Below are 19,083 nucleotides of genomic sequence, written 5' to 3' on the forward strand. Positions count from 1 at the left end.
CTGGCCTCTGGTCTCTTGGCTTGGACGGCTACGGGACCGGGTTGTTTTGTTCACGGGGAAATTAGGGTGGAGAGAAAGTCACTTGGTGTTGAAATTACCTCAGACACAAACAGTAATCTTCCTCCCAACCGCCGACCATCAAAGGAGGAATTTTCCTTGGATTTCAGCGTGACTTTCAATAAGGATTCAAATGGAAGGGGCTGAGAATGGGACATTAGAGCTGCACTTTGCGAGAGGCACTTAGGTACACCAAATGTGAATTTCCATTAGTTGGAATGGAGGATGGACACATTAATGGCAGCGAGCACAGCAACATCTTTGGAAGGCTTGCATTACACCTAGATTTGCTGTAACAGAGAGGAGGAATAATGCAGTTCTTTAGCTGAATTGGGTAAAAAATCGTTGTGCACTATAGCTGAAATAAGCAATAAAGGTATGGCACCAATAAGCATTTATCACACTGCAAAATGAGGCACAATCCATTCCAAAGCACAACAGAAAAGGATTGTGGGTAATGTAGAGCAGCGGCTTGTGAACACTGATCACAGGTTGGGGCTTTTCTTTGGATTTGTTTGTTTTTATATGGACAAGTGTATAGCATGTAACAATGTCAGAAACTCCAGCATTCATAGCCTATTCTAGTTTGCAACGCCCATCTCAAATACACATAAACTCAACAGGAAAACATGTATATAAACAGAACAATTCAAACCACATTGTTACAGTAAAAATCTAATAATTAAAGGGACTGGTTTATCTTTAAAAACTCAACATGTTTAGCTTCTTGAGAACATGGCCGTGGTGAGATCTTATCAGCATCCTGCCCAAAACTTTTAATTGCACAATCAAATTAAAAAAAGACCACTTCACTGATTCTGCAAGGTTAGTTTACTTGTCATGGTTAATTAGCTTTACTTATGAAAAGTTGTACAATGTCTTTTGTGGCTCTGGAGGAGCTTTTCAAAGTTTGCCTGTGTTGAAAACTGGAGGTGTTGTGTTTGAAAGAAGTGGCCAAATTAGGATGAAGGGTGGGGTCTAACAATTTTTTTTTTTTAAATGACTAGCTTAGCCAGTTGGCTGCAAACCAACATTTCTGTATTGAGAAGATAAAAAAGGTGAGAAATGTATAGAAATATCTAACCCTTTTCTGGTCCCCATGGTTGGAAAGCACTCATATACCCTTTATCCACCAAAATTGGCACATAGTGATAGACTCCTTTCCCATTGCCAGTAGACGAGTATTGTTTGCCTTTCGGGGTTTTCTTCTGGTGTGTCACCTTCGACGTCATGAACACGCCAGAAGACAGGGTTAGTAAACGGTGAATGTTACGGTGGTTTAGGGCTGTCCTCGACCAAAGAAATTCTTCGTCAACTATTTTACGATTCATACGATTTTGTCGACTTATCGATTAGTTGATTTAATCCACAGATCTGTTAAACTGAGTAGAAGAATCACACAAAAGCACCACTTTAAATCTTGTGTTTACCAGAGATGTGCTCATAAGTTTCTTGGAAATAAGTCATTCAACACGAAAAAGAGCATAAAAACGACTAATCGACTAAAGAGATCGTAGACGACCAAAGACCAAAATCAGCTATTAGTCGACTAATAAGACTAAGAGGAGGCAGCCTCACGGTGGTTGATTCTTTTTTTTATATCAGTTTCTTATTCAGTCTCTCTTCAAACTTGGTGCAGACTAATGTTCGAGTGCTCCTTTGACAGAGACAGACGGACTTTGTGGCTGAGATGACAGAAAGGATCAGAAAAGGGGCAGAAATTAGCGTGTCCACCCGGATGTCATGTTTCCATCACTGCCGATCGCAGCTGGAGCCGATAAATACCCGTGACTACTGCAGAGTCATCTTGTCCTGGGAATGAATGCTGATCGTACCCTTTCCTACTGAAGACAAAGGGCAGATGTTAGGGGGTGTTAGTGTTTCTTTTGTCCAGCAGGAAAGAAGCTTTATAAAGTAACGTATATACCATCCATGAGTTCCTCGAGGTTGGTTGGTTGTATAAGTGGTCAGGGGACACTGATGCATCGCCACTGAGCTGCTTTCCCATTTGGCGAAGTCAGACTCTGAGTGCTTGTCTCACCTCCACCACAACAAAGCGCCGGGTCTCCCTCAGTACTTGTGGCCCAGTCACCCCTGAAACTAGATTCCCTCTTCCATCATGCCTGAGGGAACAATTTAATTAAAAGCCAGCTCCGAGCAAAGGACACCCATCACCCTATTCTTGACAGTGTCCACAGTCGACAAACATGGAGAGCAAATAAATCCTCTTGTGGACAATGTCCCGGCCCCGCTACACAAACTGTACGTACACACCAAGTGAACAGATTGTGGTGTAATGACTGTAATTCACTGGTTAAAGGGGCAGGATTAAATATTGTTTGGGCTTCGAGGCATTTTCATGAGAATGGACCTGATGATTGACGGTATTTAATTGAATCCGGTCCTGGAAATCCTATCTGTTTTCTAATTTAGTCCAACCTGAATGGGCTTCATTTTTTTGTCCCATCTGGTAATACAATCCATTCATTTCCTCTGTAATGACCTGTCAGCTGTTATTATCATGTTAACAATGTGTTTATCACACAAAGAGCCAGCCCCACACTCCTGAAGAGATTAAAGTGGTCAAACTTTCACTGTATAATTCAGTTTCAACTTGCACAATGGACACTGTGTCCAGTAGTTAAAGGACCATACAGGAGTTTTTTGCATGTTTTAGCTTCTTTACGGGGAACTGAGGAAATTTTACATATTAAAGTCTGTTTACAAGTCTTTGACAGCACTGCAGCACATGAGAAAAAAAAGTTGTGTAAGTGATGTAACTAGAGGCAACGTTTGTTGGGGCTACAAGTGTGAAAATGTGAAAATCTGTTGGTGTGGAGTTAGAAAGAACTGAGTCAGACTTTTGTAGCCCCTCCTCATCTCTGCTCGAAACTCGAAGCAACATTAGCTGCTACCAGAATCCCCAGCCTGTTCTCATTCCCAGGGCGTCTAATACTGAGGCTATGTCACGGCCGTCTGCATTAGATACCAACTAGGGCTGTCAATCGATTCAGATATTTAATCGCGATTAGTGAAGATTCTGGCATAATATGAAACTAGATAAACCTAAGGAATCCATTGGTACTAACCATATCATACTAGCTTGTCGTGAAGGAGGTTAAATAACGCTCCAAACTTACACTAAATTTTGGTGAGGAAAAACTGGCATAGCCATTTTCAAGCGGTCCCTTGACCTCTGACCTCAGGATGTGTGAATGAAAATGGGTTCTATGGGTACCCACGAGTCTCCCCTTTACAGACATGCCCACTTTATGATAATCACATGCAGTTTGGGGCAAGTCATAGTCAGGTCAGCACACTGACACACTGACAGCTGGTGTTGCCTGTTTGGCTGCAGTTTGCCATGTTATGATTTGAGCATATTTTTTATGCTGAATGCAGTACCTGTGAGGGTTTCTGGACAATATTTGTCTTTGTTTTGTGTTGTTAATTGATTTCCAATAATAAATATATACATACATTTGCATAAAGCAGCATATTTGCCCACCCCCCTTGTTGATAAGAGTATTAAATACACGATTAATCATGATTAAATATTTAAATCATTTGACAGCCCTAAAATTTAGAGTTGAGATTATTTCATTTTTCATAGTCTGAAAGTATAATGGAAGCAGTAGTCAGAAAACCAACATTAAATGACACTTAATTTATACGTGTCACAGAAAATGACAAGTACATTAATGTAGACGTTTGGAAAGATAAGGTGCTGTTTAATACTCCCTACATGTAGTGTTTTCATTTTCACTGGTTAAAATAGTGTGTACTTTACTTTATTGGCGAACCATTTTTGAGGCATTATAAATCCATTTTTCTACCTGTCTGGCTGCCATTGTTTCCATTCATTTTTGTCACAATGTGGAAATCAATTAGCTGACCCAGAACCTTTTAAATTACCTTGAGTTGTATAATCCATCACAGTGAATATGTTGCCTCCATTAATTTGGTGGGAGTTGCATCTTTCTTTGTGAGGACTGATGTAAAAAGTCTGCACTGTTTTACCTCTTAATGGTAATGTCACTTTATCCTGACTTTAAACATGCTTTCATTGATTTTTTTCTGGCAAACTGAGGACAGCGCAACAAGCTGTAAACACAACAATGGGAAATAATCACCTTATGAAGTTGTTATTTTGTCTAAGACACCAACTCCTGAATAGGATCTGGCTCTTTAGCTACTAGATATTCCACTTTCTTCCCCAGATAGTTGCTAATTTTCTGTCACGTCTGAAAAAGATTTCAAAAGAGAGCGATGAGAGTGAATCAAAACAGTAAAGTTGCAGACTGTAAAAACCAAAACAAGAGCTGAACGACACTTAAATGCTCCGTCAAGCTGCACAGTCAGGTGATAATTATCTGTGGGTTCGTCCCTTTGAGATTTGACCCATTATTCAGATGAAAATATGAATTATTTCAGCTTTAAGTTCATAAATAAATGCAGACTTAAGTATTCTGTGTGATGGATTCAGGCTGGTTTCCAGCATCTGCTAACTGATTTGCCACAAATAGAAACTAAACAGATGGAAATAAAGGGAATAATTGGAAAGCAGTGGCTACCCGGAAGGAAGGAAGATATTTATATTTAAATCCAAAGGACACCATAATTATTTGCAAATTGATTATCAGTATTGTGAAGTGTATGTAAGTTATAGTAAATGTGCTAAAATGTAAAAGTGACTCCTTTTTAAATCTCACTGTGTTTTCAGTAGGGATGCACCGATACCGGATCGGATATCGCATAATTGTCGTGTAGTTTTGAGCGTTATTTAGCCTCCTTCATGACACGCTAGAATGACATAGTTAGTACCAATGGATTCTTTAGGTTTTCTAGTTTCATATGATGCCAGCATCTTCTCTCCAGTTTTAAAACTGAGCCAGCTACAACCTAAAAATCACAGGTTGTGTTAATTTGTTAAAGAAATTAGTGGTGTTAAAACAAATTTGCGTTAAAGCGTCATTATCATGTTCACTTTGACGGCCCTAATTGTTGCATTTTGTTTTACAAAGTTAGGAAAGCAATGTTTTAGTCAAACCTGATGTTGCCTTACACATAAAAGAATGATCCCAGTCACTTCCACACAGTGAGGCAGACAGCTTATTAGTTAAACACTGGTATCGGATCGGTACCAAAGCCAAGGTATCGCTATCGGTAACGGAACTGAAAACGTCCGATCGGTGCAGCCCCAGTTTTCAGGCCTCTGGTGAAACATGCAGATATTTTCTGAGAGGGATGTTAGAATAAAAAAAGTAATTTTCCACTTACATTTACTGTTATAATATGATGATTGAACTGCGTCTCCATCCCTCTCGTATGCACTGTTGCTCATTCACCCCGAACAGGACAGTCAGGGAGCCTGCATTAAAACTGGCCTCCTCATCATTTGTCACTGGGCCCAGGGGGTAATGAACGGGGTGAATTGGATGTACTCTCTAATTATGGAAAGGACAAAAAGCCAGTCAGATTCCGTTGTCAAGGTCCCCCTCCTGCAGCACCATGGGGAGCAGCTTTCACTCATAAATCACATCTGCAGAGGATTAGAGAGAACATAAAAGGGAGAAATATAGCACCATGCGGACCCGAGACAATCAACCATGTAACGGCCTACGACAGGCAATAAGTAGGTGGCTGAGCCCTCCTGCCTGTTATAGGCATCGTAAACACCTGCTGATCAGCATCCACCAGTGTCCACGTGCTCAGCAGCAGAAGCAGAAGCCATCTTTCACAGTAACCTCGCCATCATCATCATCATCATCGAGCTGGCCCTGACGATCAGACGCTGCTCTGTGAGCGCCATAACCTCAGTGTTACGAGGCCCATTAACATCGATCAACACGCTGCCGGTGCTGCTGGCATGTTGGGCTGCTTGCATGGCGATTGGATTTGAAATTTGTATGACTGCTCACGGACTGATCGTCATGGTATAAGAGTATAGAGCGCTGTGCCGCCCACGCAGCACTGATCTGCACTGGCCCCCTCATGAATACTCACAGTGAAACTTGTTTTAAAAATTACTTGAGTTAAAGTTCAGTAAAACTGTAGTTATTTTGAGATTTTGTGCACAATTTTTTCTGAATGCATCCCCCTCAGGTCTTTGTGTGTTTGAAAAGCAGCGGTAAAGAGAGATTACTCCAGCAGAATTACAAGCACAGACTTTTAACAGCGCATAGGAAACAAAAAGCAAGGTTACTTTAACTCTGACTTCTCCGTCTCTGGCTTTGTAACAGTTGCCACAAACTCACGCTGGAGGTTTGATCCTTTAATCTTACAACGGAGTCATGTTTAATGCATAAACACCAGCACACCGTTCCAGATGTAATCGTAGTAATTTCTTTCATTTAAATCCCTTTTGAAGTGCTAAACGCAACAATAAACCATTCTAATCATTAGAATATAGAAGCATGCAGTGAATCCGTCTATATGCAGCGCGCTCATTTCCAGGGCGTCAAATACGGATGCTTTTTCACGGCCGTCAGTGTTCAATACCGACACACGACATCAACTACAATGTAAACCCATGGGCGCAACAGTAAACGCTCAGGGAAAATGCTGTTGTGGCGTAGTTTAAAGAGCGAAAGAGACACACCGGAGGCGGGGCCGCTGTTCGTGTCCTTTGCGTTACGTTCCACTTTCAAGTTACAATCAGCTGATCATTCATGTCTCGTGTTCACAACGTCAAGTCACATTTTCACTGTACAAATGTAGTAATTTTAAGCCCAAACATGTTGTTTTTTCCTAAACCTAAGTGGTTTTATTGCCTAAACCTAAGCAAGTGTTATTTTGAATTCAAAACACTAAGCACGTGTTTACATGTGACCGAAACGTGATGCCCAGGGGTCTGACAAAGCGTCAGTATTAGGGCTGTCAAAGTTAATGCGATAGTAACGCGTTATCACCAATTTCTTTAACACATTAACGTACTAACTTGCAATCTTTCGGTTGCGGGCTCAGTTTTAAAGCAAGAGTGAAGATACTGGCATCATATGAAACTAAAAAACCTAAGGAATCCATTGGCACCAACCATGTCATACAAGCTTGTCACGAAGGAAGCTAAATAACTCTCCAAACTCGCGTTAAATTTTGTCGAGGAAAAAAAAGGTATGGCCATTTTCAAAGGGTACCCTTGACCTCTGACCTCAAGATATGTGAATGAAAATGGGTTCTATGGGTACCCACGAGTCTCCCCTTTACAGACATGCCCACTTTATGATAATCACATGCAGTTTAGGGCAAGTCCCAGTCAAGTCAGCACGCTGACACACTGACAGCTGTTGTTGCCTGTTGGGCTGCAGTTTGCCAGGTTATAAATTTGAGCATATTTTTTATGCTAAATGCAGTACCTGTGAGGGTTTCTAGACAATATTTGTCATTGTTTTGTGTTGATAATTGATTTCCAATAATAGATATATACATACATTTGCATAAATCTGCACATTTGCACACTCTCATGTTGATTGAGTATTAAATACTTGACAAATCTCCATTTAAGGTGCATTTGAAACAGATACAAATAGGTATTTTTTATACTTTATCTTTTCAATTAACTGTTCAGTTATATTTTCTGTACATTTTCCTGTTGCAAAGCCTTCTCCACACTGCTATGGACTGCCTGGGGGATAAATGCTGAAAATTATTGTTAATTATTGTTAATTTATTTCCAATAATAAATATATATATAGATACTTGACAAATCTCCCTTTAAGGTACATTTTGAATAGATAAAAAATGTGTGATTAATTTGCGATTAATTGCGATTAACTATGGACAATGCAATGCAATAAATCCTGATTAAATATTTGAATGGATTGACAGCCCTAGTCAGTATGGGACGAGTTGAGATGAGAACGTGTTGGTATATGAGGATGGAGATGAGGATGTATTAGGCACAGCCACCTCGTGTTCATGTTATATTGAAAAATTTGGATTCATTTCCAGTTTCCAATTTTATCCTTTACCCCCGTCGAGGGACTGCAGATAAAAACCAGCAGTTTAGTTACTCTGGGGGAATTAAAGTGCAGGTGTTGTCATGTAGAAGTTCTGTTTTCTACTAAGTGCTTGTTGAACTTTTGGTACGCTTTCATCCTGTTTCCCAAGAGGAAATATGAACATAAAAAACAGGCTGTGTTCTCTTTTACGCTGAATGGTCCGGTCATTGTGTAGCTGGAGCATATTACAGTTTTATGTCGCAAATATTATCTGGGTTTAAAACACAACTGCGGCCACAAAGTGAATGCATAAACACATGGAGACTTATTCAACAGCTACCTCTCAAAATTGCCAAATTTCCAAACATCCCCATTAAAGCTCAGACAGATCCGCATGCCCTTTCTCTGCCCTTCAGTAAGTGCACACTTCAAAGACGGCCTTTCTTTGAAACGCTTTTTCTGATGTGCTGTTGTTGTTATTGTTGTTGTCGAGCCTTCCAACCTTACACAGTGTTATCGCACGTTATTCCCTCGTGACTCTGATGGCGACACTGATGTGGATTATTGCCTCTAGGAAGTCTCTCTTGCATCTCCCATGAGGACCGGATTTTTTTTTTTTTTTTTTCATAAGCAGATTACACACAATCACTGGCAAATGGGGGTGAAACATGCAGCAGCACTACTCCAGATTTAATGCATTGTTATATGTGGTTTTATCTGTCCATTGTGTGTTGCATGGATGTGCGGAGACTGCAGTCACGGCGACCAGAGGAGATACCTTGGGATGATGTCATTATATAAACTATTGGAAGGATAAATCTGAAAGAATATTCTATGTTTTTTATTGAGTTTATTCCTGTGAGCCATAGAGCTCCATTGTTGTTCAAAAACGCGTCAATGAGCCTCACTGTTGTTCTGGGTGACATGTTTCCTCCATTACCACGATCAAAGCCACTGTTTATTTTGAGTCAATCCCACATAGGCCTAATTAAAACAAACAAACATTGTAATTGAATGTAATCAGGGGTTTACAGAAATAATCACAAGAGCACCAAATCCGTCTCGTTCTGTCACATTTAATATAAAAACACAGATGATATAGGCTTTTTTTTAAATTAAACTATATATTTGTAGCCCATGAACTCTTTTTTTTTATCATTCATGTTTCTGGCCACCTGATGAATGTAAGTCTAACATTCATCTCTGTTTTGATCTGAACTAAAGAAAGAGAGAAATATCTGGCTCTTTAGCTGCTAGATGGTCAGCCTTCTTCACCAGCTAGTCTCTAGTACGCCGTTAAAACAAACAAAGGGCTAATAGAACAATAGCCAAGTTTCAGGGAGAAGAAAACACAGAATTAAAAAAAAAAAAAAGAAGTGTATTAAGTATGATCGTTAAAAGTAACCAAATACATAAAAAATACGTAATACAGACACAAATTTGTATTAAAAGTTCCTAAAAATAATAGGAAAACTCATCTCTGATGCATCATTCAATAGTCTGCTCAAAATTCATCCAAATCGTTCGTTTTAAGACCCAGACACACCAACCCGACACCAAAGAACTAGCAGCCACAAAGGCCGACTGTTGAGTCGCCTTTGTCTTAGCCAAAATGTTGCACTCGAACACACGACTACAGCCAGCGGCCAACTACCACGTACGTTCTGCGCCTGCATGAGATGAAATAACCCTCCACACCAGCAGACAGTGTTAGTCTGTATTCGACATTCAAAAAGGGAAACCAGAAGACCGGGGACGGCGGATATACAAGCCGTTGTTATGATACGTACAGTACATGAAACAAAGCGGCATTTGCCGACCATTTTCACACCACTCTCACTCACCACTTAGCTTCATTCCAGATGACCATGTCATGAGATGAAGATGAAAAATGAGAAGAGCCTTCTGTGTTTTTCCTCTTGACTTGCTTGCTTTCTTCACTTCCGTTTCTCTTCTCGGGCACTGATTCGTTTAAGCTGAACTGACAATCAAAGTGGTTTTCTCACAGCGACGGGCGCCGCCGCTGATTCAACATGCTAAATCGGCCAAAAAACTTCAGACGCGGACAGACTAGAGCCGACAGACGCTCACCGACAACCCTAAGTGTCTGACGGCCGACCGTCGACTTGGTGTGTCAGGACCTTTACACAAACTTCTTGTGTGCTTATTGCGTTCACTATTTGGGTCAATTGTACAGTTTATCAGTTGTTCTGTAATGTAATTATTAGTTATGCTTTGAATATAATTTGAAACATCAATACCAGACCCACAATAGACCCGTTTTTGTCTTTTTTAGGGGGTACAGGGAGATATAGAAGTGGTGTACATCAAAGGATGGATTAATCTTCATGGGAACATGAAGATTAATTTGAGATGCAGCTCAGCACTGTGTGCCAAGTTGTTCTCGTCATGAATCAGAAAAAAAAAATGAATTAAAAAATGAATTAATTAAAATAAATAGTGAAAATGTATAAGGGTTTAGAACACGATGATATAAGTTTGCGATTGTCATCCCCATGCTCTATTATGTCTCAAAAGTTGTTGCAGCAATTTTTGGGTTGATACCATTTGTTACACAGATTTTTTGCTAAATTTAACAATTTTTTACCACTCGAGAATTGATAAAAATGAAGACTAATCCCTCCAAAATACCACATTAAGACACCAAGACTTTGAGGAACACCATAGAAAAAGCCAAGTTGTGATTTGGGATCAAAAACTTTTGACATTGGGAGATTTCTGCAAGAATTGCATTTTTCGGCGAGTGGATGGCGAGCACTTCTATTCTGGAAATTTCTCAGAAAGCCCCTTATTGTCAATACACCTAGGATCATCCATCCTCTGAATTCCCTAGGTCTCTAGTTTGTGGTTGTAAAGTTTCATGAGGCAGTGATTATCCTAGAAGTCAAAATTTCGCCAAAATTTCGCCTAACTTTGGAGCTCCTTCCTAACAATGACATGACATGATGACCAATGGATTCTTTAGATTCTGTAGTTTCATATGATATCTGGACCTTCACTCTAGCTCTAAAACCTGAACCTGCTACAGCCTCTGAAAGACAGTAAAGTATGTCGGGATTACCCGCGATCCCGTGGGTCTCAGATGGAAAGGTTGGGAACCACTACTGTTCGGTGCTGAGCCGGTAGTATAGAGTGGGTTTAAGTGCTTTTTCACGGAAAACAGCTGCTGAGCTGATGAGAGTGGTGAGAGTGAACCAAAACAGGAAAGTTTTGTGCCATAAAACCAAAACAATGAGCTAAAAGACGCTGAAACACTGCAGAGCTGCAGAGTTTGGTGATAGTTCTCAGTGGGTTCGTCACTGCAAGCGACTTTAATTGGTACTTCTGCAAGTTTAGTTTAAGGTTCTCTTTTCTTCTATCTATGTTAACAAACTTATTTCTTTCACACACATTTCTTCGTCTATGAACCAGAAAACTTTTTCCAAAATGCTTCTTTTTTTTTCACCCACTGCTGACCTGGTTAAGGTGAAAAATGCTTTTATATCATCTCTTTTAAAAAAAAATGTAATGCTCCATACTCCGAGTCAGAATTCCCTCTCCTCTCTACATTTAGTTCAGACTGCAGCAACAAGACTTCTAACCAAATCTACAAGACGTGACTGTAAGTCTTCTGTTTTCAGCCTTGCTGCGCTGCTCGATGTTAACATTTCATCGATCACCTTTCAAGTCTTGTGCTGGACGAAGGAAACATCTCGGGTTAAATCCCATCACTCTTTTACAGACATGGTGTTACATCACGCTTGTTCTTCTCTCTTTTTCTTACTGGTTACTTTATTGTTCTATTACCATTGCATTTGACTTCATTTCTTATCAACTTGGTACATTTTTCTATGTGGTTAAAGTTGTATACAGTATATGTATATGTTTATGTGTATGTTTGGGTATGTACCAAATGAATGGATGTCTACACATGCGTGCATGTTTATGTGTGTATATCTAGTTATGTACTGTATAGCCTACATGTATGTCTCTTGATTACTCACAGTATTAATGTAAAAATGCTAACTGTTTTTTTTCATAACTACAACCTCAATTGTTGTAAAATATACGTAACAGGTAAATAATAATTTCCTAATAAGTGTCCTGAAAAGACCCCTGTCATTTGACACAAATTATGTTCAAGAAATGTACCTTTAAATAATTAATATGAATTAACGGACCAAGTCTTTTAGTCAGTAGTCAGCAGGCTACAGGCAAGCATACAGTTCAACATAAAAGTCAAAATAAGAAATCCAATTACTTGGATTTTAATGGAGCAGTTCTTTCAAAGAACTTTCTCTCGAAATCAACATCTGCTTTCGAACTAAAGTAAATTAATTAAAAATACTAGCAAAAACTCCTTAACCAATTTGTACCAAAACATATAGTTATTTATAGTAAATATTCTAGAAATTATTAGGAAGTAACGGACCAGTAAAATAAAGTGTTATGAAACCAGCAACTGTATTATAAATATATTAAACTAATGAAAATAAACTAGGCTACAGTATATGACTTTCTGCAGAGCCATATGGCGCCATCTCAACACAAACCGTTGCTGTGATTTCCCGTCTAAAAGTCCTTAGAGTCTCTGTGCTTGCTCTTGCTGTGCTTTGGTTTGGTAGTTTTCTCTCTCTGCTGCTCTGTGGAGCACTTTGAACTTTGTTTTGAAAAGTATTCTGTAGCTTATGTAAAGTTTATCAATATTAATGCAAAACTGCTGTTGCCACTGCTTGAGACATTAAACGCATCACTTTCAGAACTCCACACTCTATTAGAGCTGCAAATTTAATAAGTGGCTATTTGTTGTTTCAGTGTGCCAAAAAAACAAAACAAATGGCTATTTATTGTGCTATATGTGCACATATATAGAGGAGTTTAATACACAGACACAGTAGGCTGCAGCACACACAGCATGGACATTCAAGACACCATCAATGAAATAGGAGCAGCAGAGATTCAGCACCAGAGCTGCAGGCTGCAATAATCCAACACTGAAAATGATTGAGTTTGTTTTATTTTAAAGCTGAAATCTATAAAATTTGTGTAGGTAATAAATCTGTATAGTCTCTTTTTAAAGCTATTGTAGATGCAGCTACAGAAGCTCTGCTTAAAAAAGGAAATAAAAGCTTTTCAGTTTTGCTTTTAAGAATGCATGTTATATAAAAAGGAGAAATTGTAAAAAAGGAAAAGGTATCAGTACAAAATACATGAGGTGTTTTTTAGGTTGGGTGGTTTCAGTACTGCAAGGAATTGAAGTTTATTTAAATGGCACTTTGTAATATATGAAACAATATAAGATTAAACCGAATTAAATGTCCATTGAACAAAAGAGAAAACTGGACAGAGTGAAGAGGAAGTGAATGTTCAACTGATGTTTTAATAACTATTCATATACATACATTTGCATAAAGCAGCATATTTGCCCACTCTCATGTTGATAAGAATATTAAATAGTTGACGAATCTCCCTTTAAGGTACATTTTGAACAGATAAAAATGTGTGATAAATTTGTGATTAATCGCGATTAACTATGGACAATCATGTAATTTATCGCGATTAAATATTTTAATCGATTGACAGCTCTAGTTTTGATGAATGCAGCAGTGATGGTGTAATATATTTTTAATAATTTAAAATACAACAAGCTCAAAATATTGATTTACATGTGCAAGCAGCCTAATGGATTGAAAATGTTACTAACTGTAAGTAAAAAAAAAAAGTGTGCAAAATGTACTTAAAGTATAAAAAGTAAAAGTACTCCGAGCATAAAACTGTTGCTATTATATAGTTTGATTATTATTACTGGTGAAGTGTGAGCAGCATTTTATTGTTGTAGTTGGTCAAGGTGGAGCTAATATTAACTATAATACACATTTTAGTATATTTCACTATGTGTAGTGTTAATTAAACTGTTGGGTAGTTTAATCTGGAATAATGTCTCGTATTTTATAATCTTATCTTGTGTGTAAAAGCCTAATTTCTAAAGTAACTACAGCTGTCAAATAAAAGTAGTGCAGTAAACAGCATAATAATCCTGAAATGTGAAATATAGTGGAATAGAAGTATAAATCAAAATCAGATTTGTTTACCAAGTACAGACATACAAGGTGACTCTGGATTTATGCATCTCTCTCAATGTACTTATCCAGAAATAGAAATGACAGCTAGGAACAAGGACAACAAAACCATTAAGACTGAAATAAATTGAATTTGTGGTAGTTTTATGTTAAGACAGCAAAAAAAGTTGTGTTGAGCATAACTCTGCAACGCTTATTGTAATTATGTGTTTATGTTATGTAGAGTGAACAAAAGTTATTCATTTTATTGAACAAGAAAATAATTACTTGTCATATGAACATAAGAACATTGAGTACATATTTGTACAACATTGTTTTTAGTTCATTCAACTATAAAATTATAAGTACACAATGTATGTGTTGTTAACTGGCATTAAACTAATTAGGCTAAATCTGCTTCATACATTTTAGTTAAATAAACTCAAAAATAAAAAATTGCTGACGTAATATAAAAAATAATGTTAAGCTCACAAGGATGAGTGCTCAAGTGAGCATAAAGTGTTTATGTCATTTTGACAGTCCTGAAGAAGGTTAATTATAAGCACTCGGTGTAGGTGCTAGGCTATCAGAACAGCGTCAGTAAAGAAAAAGGAAACAGCTACACACTACTCCATGCCACAATATTTTCATTGACTACGTTTCAATACTGCTTGGATCTTTGTCAGGTCAAAATGTTTGAAAAAGTGGAAACCCATATTTATACATAAAGCACACCAACAGGCAGACAAGCTCTATGATGGCAGGCATAGTTCATCCAAAACACCAGCGTGATAAAAACATCCACAAACGATTCACAATTTGATGAAAGTACATAAAAACATTAATACAAATGCCATACTTCTAAATATCATACTTCAAAATATCAAACATGTTTATTCGTCATCTCAAATATCATCAAATTCATCACCTACGCTCAAAAATATGACATTACATTGAGGTAGAGGAAAAAAGGAAAGAATAAATATCTAATACCTGTACAATAAATTGGGAGTAAACAAATAAGTTATCTATATCAAATCCCAATATGGAAAAAAGACACATGTTATATAACATTTTGGCATTTTTACAGACATTTTGACAGTCCTGAACATTTGTGTAGACTTTACAATCAAATTATGTGTCATGGATGTGTTGGGGTATACAGTTAGGTGTATATATAAATATTATATAAATATATATAAAAAGCACCAATGACCAACAATAAAGTAATAAATAAAACATCTATACAAGTGTTCTGTGAGTTGTAAACAATACAAATAGTGCAAAGAAATAAATGCTGGATAGAGATGGACTAGATGATTATGTACAATATGCAGTAAAATCTGTCTATATACTTTGGTGGCAAGAATGGATGTACTTAAAGCTGCAGTAGGCAGAATATTTTTGGCATCATTGGGCAAAAAGTCCATAATAACTTTTCAGCATATTGTAATTCAAATGTTCTGAGAGAAAACTAAACTTCTGCACCTCCTCATGGCTCTGTTTTTCAAATATAGCCCGTGACAGGAGACTTTGACCAATCACAGGTTATTTCGGAGAGAGAGCGTTCCTATTGGCTGTGCTCCGGCTGGTGGGTGGTGCTTGGTATTTCCTCAACAGATCTCAACATGGCTGCCGGGTCACAAACTTTCTCATTTTACAGCTAAACAGTACACTACAAGATGATTCTGAAAACATTTGACGCAAGAAATAAGCATTACAGTAACAGAATATTGATTAATATTTGATCAGCGCTGTCTAGTTTGACCATTTGAACGGAGTTCGCGAGTGATTGACAGCTGCTCAGAGACGGCAGGCTCCAGCTCGGCCCTGACTGCTTGTTTTCCTCCGGTCTGTGAAATGTTGTAGATGCCATTAGGAGCACCGGAGGACACCGGAGGAACATGATTTTTTTTCAGATTACCTGTCTCATGCACTACTGTCAAGATATAGTGACCGTTTTATAAAAAAATTACTTTTTTTAAATCATATTTGCTCCATTTCTACCCACTGCAGTTTTAAGTAAAGTTCAAGTATCTCAGATGTGTACATAATAAAGTAAAAATACCTGGTTACAGTCCACCTCTCTCCAGGATCTAATCGCTGCTGTTTAACTTTCTAATCCACCTCATATTTTACGCAGCAGACGTCAGAGGATGACATGGTGTGGGTTCACTGTACTCCAGAGTAATCCGAGCAAGAGATTTCCATCAAATACTGCTCAGCACGAAATAACCATTAAACAAAAACGGCCTTATCACCCTCTTGCAGGTAGTCTCTTTAATTAACTGCGCTGTGCTGCTCTCCAACTCCTCCTCCACTCCGCTGGAACTGGAAACTCGCGGGGCTTTAAGACCCAGCAGAGGTGCAATAGTGAACATCTGTCGCCTCGGTCTCCACAGTATGAGTTGCGCCTGGTGCTCCGGTCTGAAGACATAGAGGCAGCAGCAGCAGCAGCAGGCTGACAGGCTGTGGACCGGAGTGGATCCGGGATGCGAGCAGACGCCGCCGGACGATGAGAGAAAGTGGAGTCAGACGCACTGAGCCGCAGCGATAAGACCGCAAAATGAAGACACCTATGGTAAAGGTCTCTGCCTTGTTGTAGCCCCTATTTGGAAACTGTTTTGAGCTCGCTTTTTTACACATCCGGCATTTGTTCAGTGAAGTGCGCTCCAATAACGCTGCTGTGTGCACTCTCTCGGATCAAAAGATTAGGATCTGAACAATGGACATCCAGCTGTGCGCTCTGTTTGGCACTAAGCTCCGGCTTTCTCTTATAATAAACAGCACAGCATGGAGCACACAGAAGCGCTGGGGGGTTTGCTTTTACTGCGTTTAATGCAGATGCATAAATAAAAAAAAGTGCATGGATTATTTTTTTTGTTGCTTTAATATTTCTTGTATTAATGCATGTTGTGAAATAAAAATAGATGCAAAAATAAAAAGTCAGGTGCTGTTTATCTCATGAATCTGTGATTTAATATACTCTGGAAGCTGATTTGACTTAAAGGGTCAATATATGAACTTTTTTTTAGATGCATAAATCTAAAAAAGTGCATTTTTTTTTTTGCTTTAACATGTCTTGTATTAATGCATGTTGTGAAATAAAAATAGATGCAAACAATCAAAATAAATGTTTATCTCATTCATCTATGATTTAATATACTCTGGAAGCTGATTTGACTTTAAAGGTCAATATATTAACTTTTTTACTTTATATTGCTTATTGTAAATGACCGTGCAGACGTGCGCCTGAATGCACCAGAGCATTAAAATGCATACATGCAAACTAATGATTATCACTAACAACCTGGTGTCCTGTCAATGTCATGACAGTGCCTGTGCCCTTAAATTAAGTCGATAACAGCTGTTTTTTTTTTTTTTTTTTAAGTTGTTGTAGCACGTGACATGACTTCCAGGAAGTCGGGGTTGTGTTAACCAACAGCCCAGTCTGAGGGTGTGATGGTGGTGCACATGGTGGTGCCAGCCGGCTGCCTCTCATTAGCTGCAGAACTGAACTCAAGTCCGGTGGTGCAACAGGAATAATTAGTCAGCATGTGTTTGTGTCTTTGTGTCAGCGCCATGGGATAGCCGTGCTCCTCGTGCTCCTCCTGTGCGCCAGCTTGTTCCTCGTGTACAACGGCAGCTTCAACGGTGCTTCCAGGGACACTAACGACACGCGCATCCGACAGCATGAACAGCTGCGGCGGCGGCCCACTGAAGCCCCCGTCAGGGTGGCCAAGCCTCACCCCCCGGTCCTCCAGGGATACAGTGGCATCATCGACCATAAGGTAAGCAGATGTGTTTGTGTGCGTCTCCCATAATGCAGCAGGGGCGGATGAATGGCTTCAAATGTTTGGCTGATGCAAAGTGGGCACCAAAGTGAAGCTACTTTCTCACTTTGGAAACCATCTTCACTTTCTCTCTTACTCATGCACGCACGCACGCACGCATGCACACACGCACGCACGCACGCACACATACACCAACTTTTCCTCCTGTCTAATGAGCAGCAGTCATCTATCCGCACAGCTCTTTAGAGAGAGAGAGTCTCGGCCCGCTGTCATTTATCACAATTTTCTCCAGCACAGTGTTGCGCCACACTCAATACCCACCTGTCGTTACTAATAACAGCTTAGGCTACAAATGAAATCCTTGGCTGCATTCTTGCGCTCTAATTGGTAAGCCCAGGAGACCTTCAGCTTGGTGAACCCTGACGTCACAGCAGGGGTGTATTGACTTCCATCTATTTTACCAGGCCAGGAGAAAACAATCAATGTGAGTACTGGGGAGCGAAGGTGCTGCAAGTAAAGCATACCTAATCACCTCGTAAAGGCTTTTTTTTTTTTTTTAAAAGGCAACATACAAGATGGCGTGCTCCTCTGCAGGCAATTTGGTTGATGGGCCGTTTGTGTTGCGGTCTGCACCACTGAGCCAAATGATGGATGCAACAGATCTCCAACCGTTGGATTTAAGATCTTTTAAGATTTAGAAAACAGGAAAGTTTTCGGACCAGACTCGGATAGATTAAAAGACAACGGGCCCCCGACTGAAAGAAACACACAATGAATCAGTTGTTGTCTCTTTGTTATAGTTTTGTGGTTCTTTGTAGTCGACTTACGTCTCTCAGGAGTCGTTTTGCATTTCTTGGTAGTTGCTTTGCATCTTTGTAGTTATTTTGTGTCCCTTTTTGTAGTCGTTTTGGATCTTTCTGCAGCTGTTTTCTCTCTCAAACATCTCTCCATAGTCATTTTGTGTCTCTTTGTAGTTGTTTTGTATCACACTGGAGTTGTTTTGTGTCTTTATGGTCTATTTGCATCGCTGTAGTCATTTTGTGCCTCTTTGTTGTGCATCGCTGTAGTCATTTTGTGTCTCTCTGTAGTTGTTGTGCATCGCTGTTGTCATTTTGTGCCTCTTTGTAGTTTTTTTGCATCGCTGTAGTCATTTTGTGCCTCTTTGTAGATGTTTTGCATGGCTGTAGCCATTTTGTGTCTCTCTGTAGTTGTTGTGCATCGCTTTAGTCATTT

The 19,083-nt window shown here is 39.1% G+C and overlaps 1 protein-coding gene across 2 annotated transcripts in view; it reads left to right on the forward strand.

Moving 5' to 3' along the window:
* The first annotated feature begins 16,122 nt into the window (after window positions 1–16,122).
* st6galnac5a (ST6 (alpha-N-acetyl-neuraminyl-2,3-beta-galactosyl-1,3)-N-acetylgalactosaminide alpha-2,6-sialyltransferase 5a) overlaps window positions 16,123–19,083 on the forward strand; it is a 61,456-nt gene continuing 58,495 nt past the window's right edge. Inside the window, exons 1-2 of one of the 2 annotated variants that reach the window (XM_037788464.1) lie at window positions 16,123–16,643; window positions 17,635–17,847. In XM_037788464.1, the coding sequence (XP_037644392.1) occupies window positions 16,623–16,643; window positions 17,635–17,847 (234 nt within the window). In that variant the 5' untranslated portion in view covers window positions 16,123–16,622. The remainder of the gene's footprint in view (window positions 16,644–17,634; window positions 17,848–19,083) is intronic. The other variant, XM_037788465.1, reaches the window with a different exon arrangement.

This window comes from Sebastes umbrosus, chromosome 12 (genome assembly GCF_015220745.1).
Source record: "Sebastes umbrosus isolate fSebUmb1 chromosome 12, fSebUmb1.pri, whole genome shotgun sequence".
NCBI classification, from domain to species: domain Eukaryota; kingdom Metazoa; phylum Chordata; class Actinopteri; order Perciformes; family Sebastidae; genus Sebastes; species Sebastes umbrosus.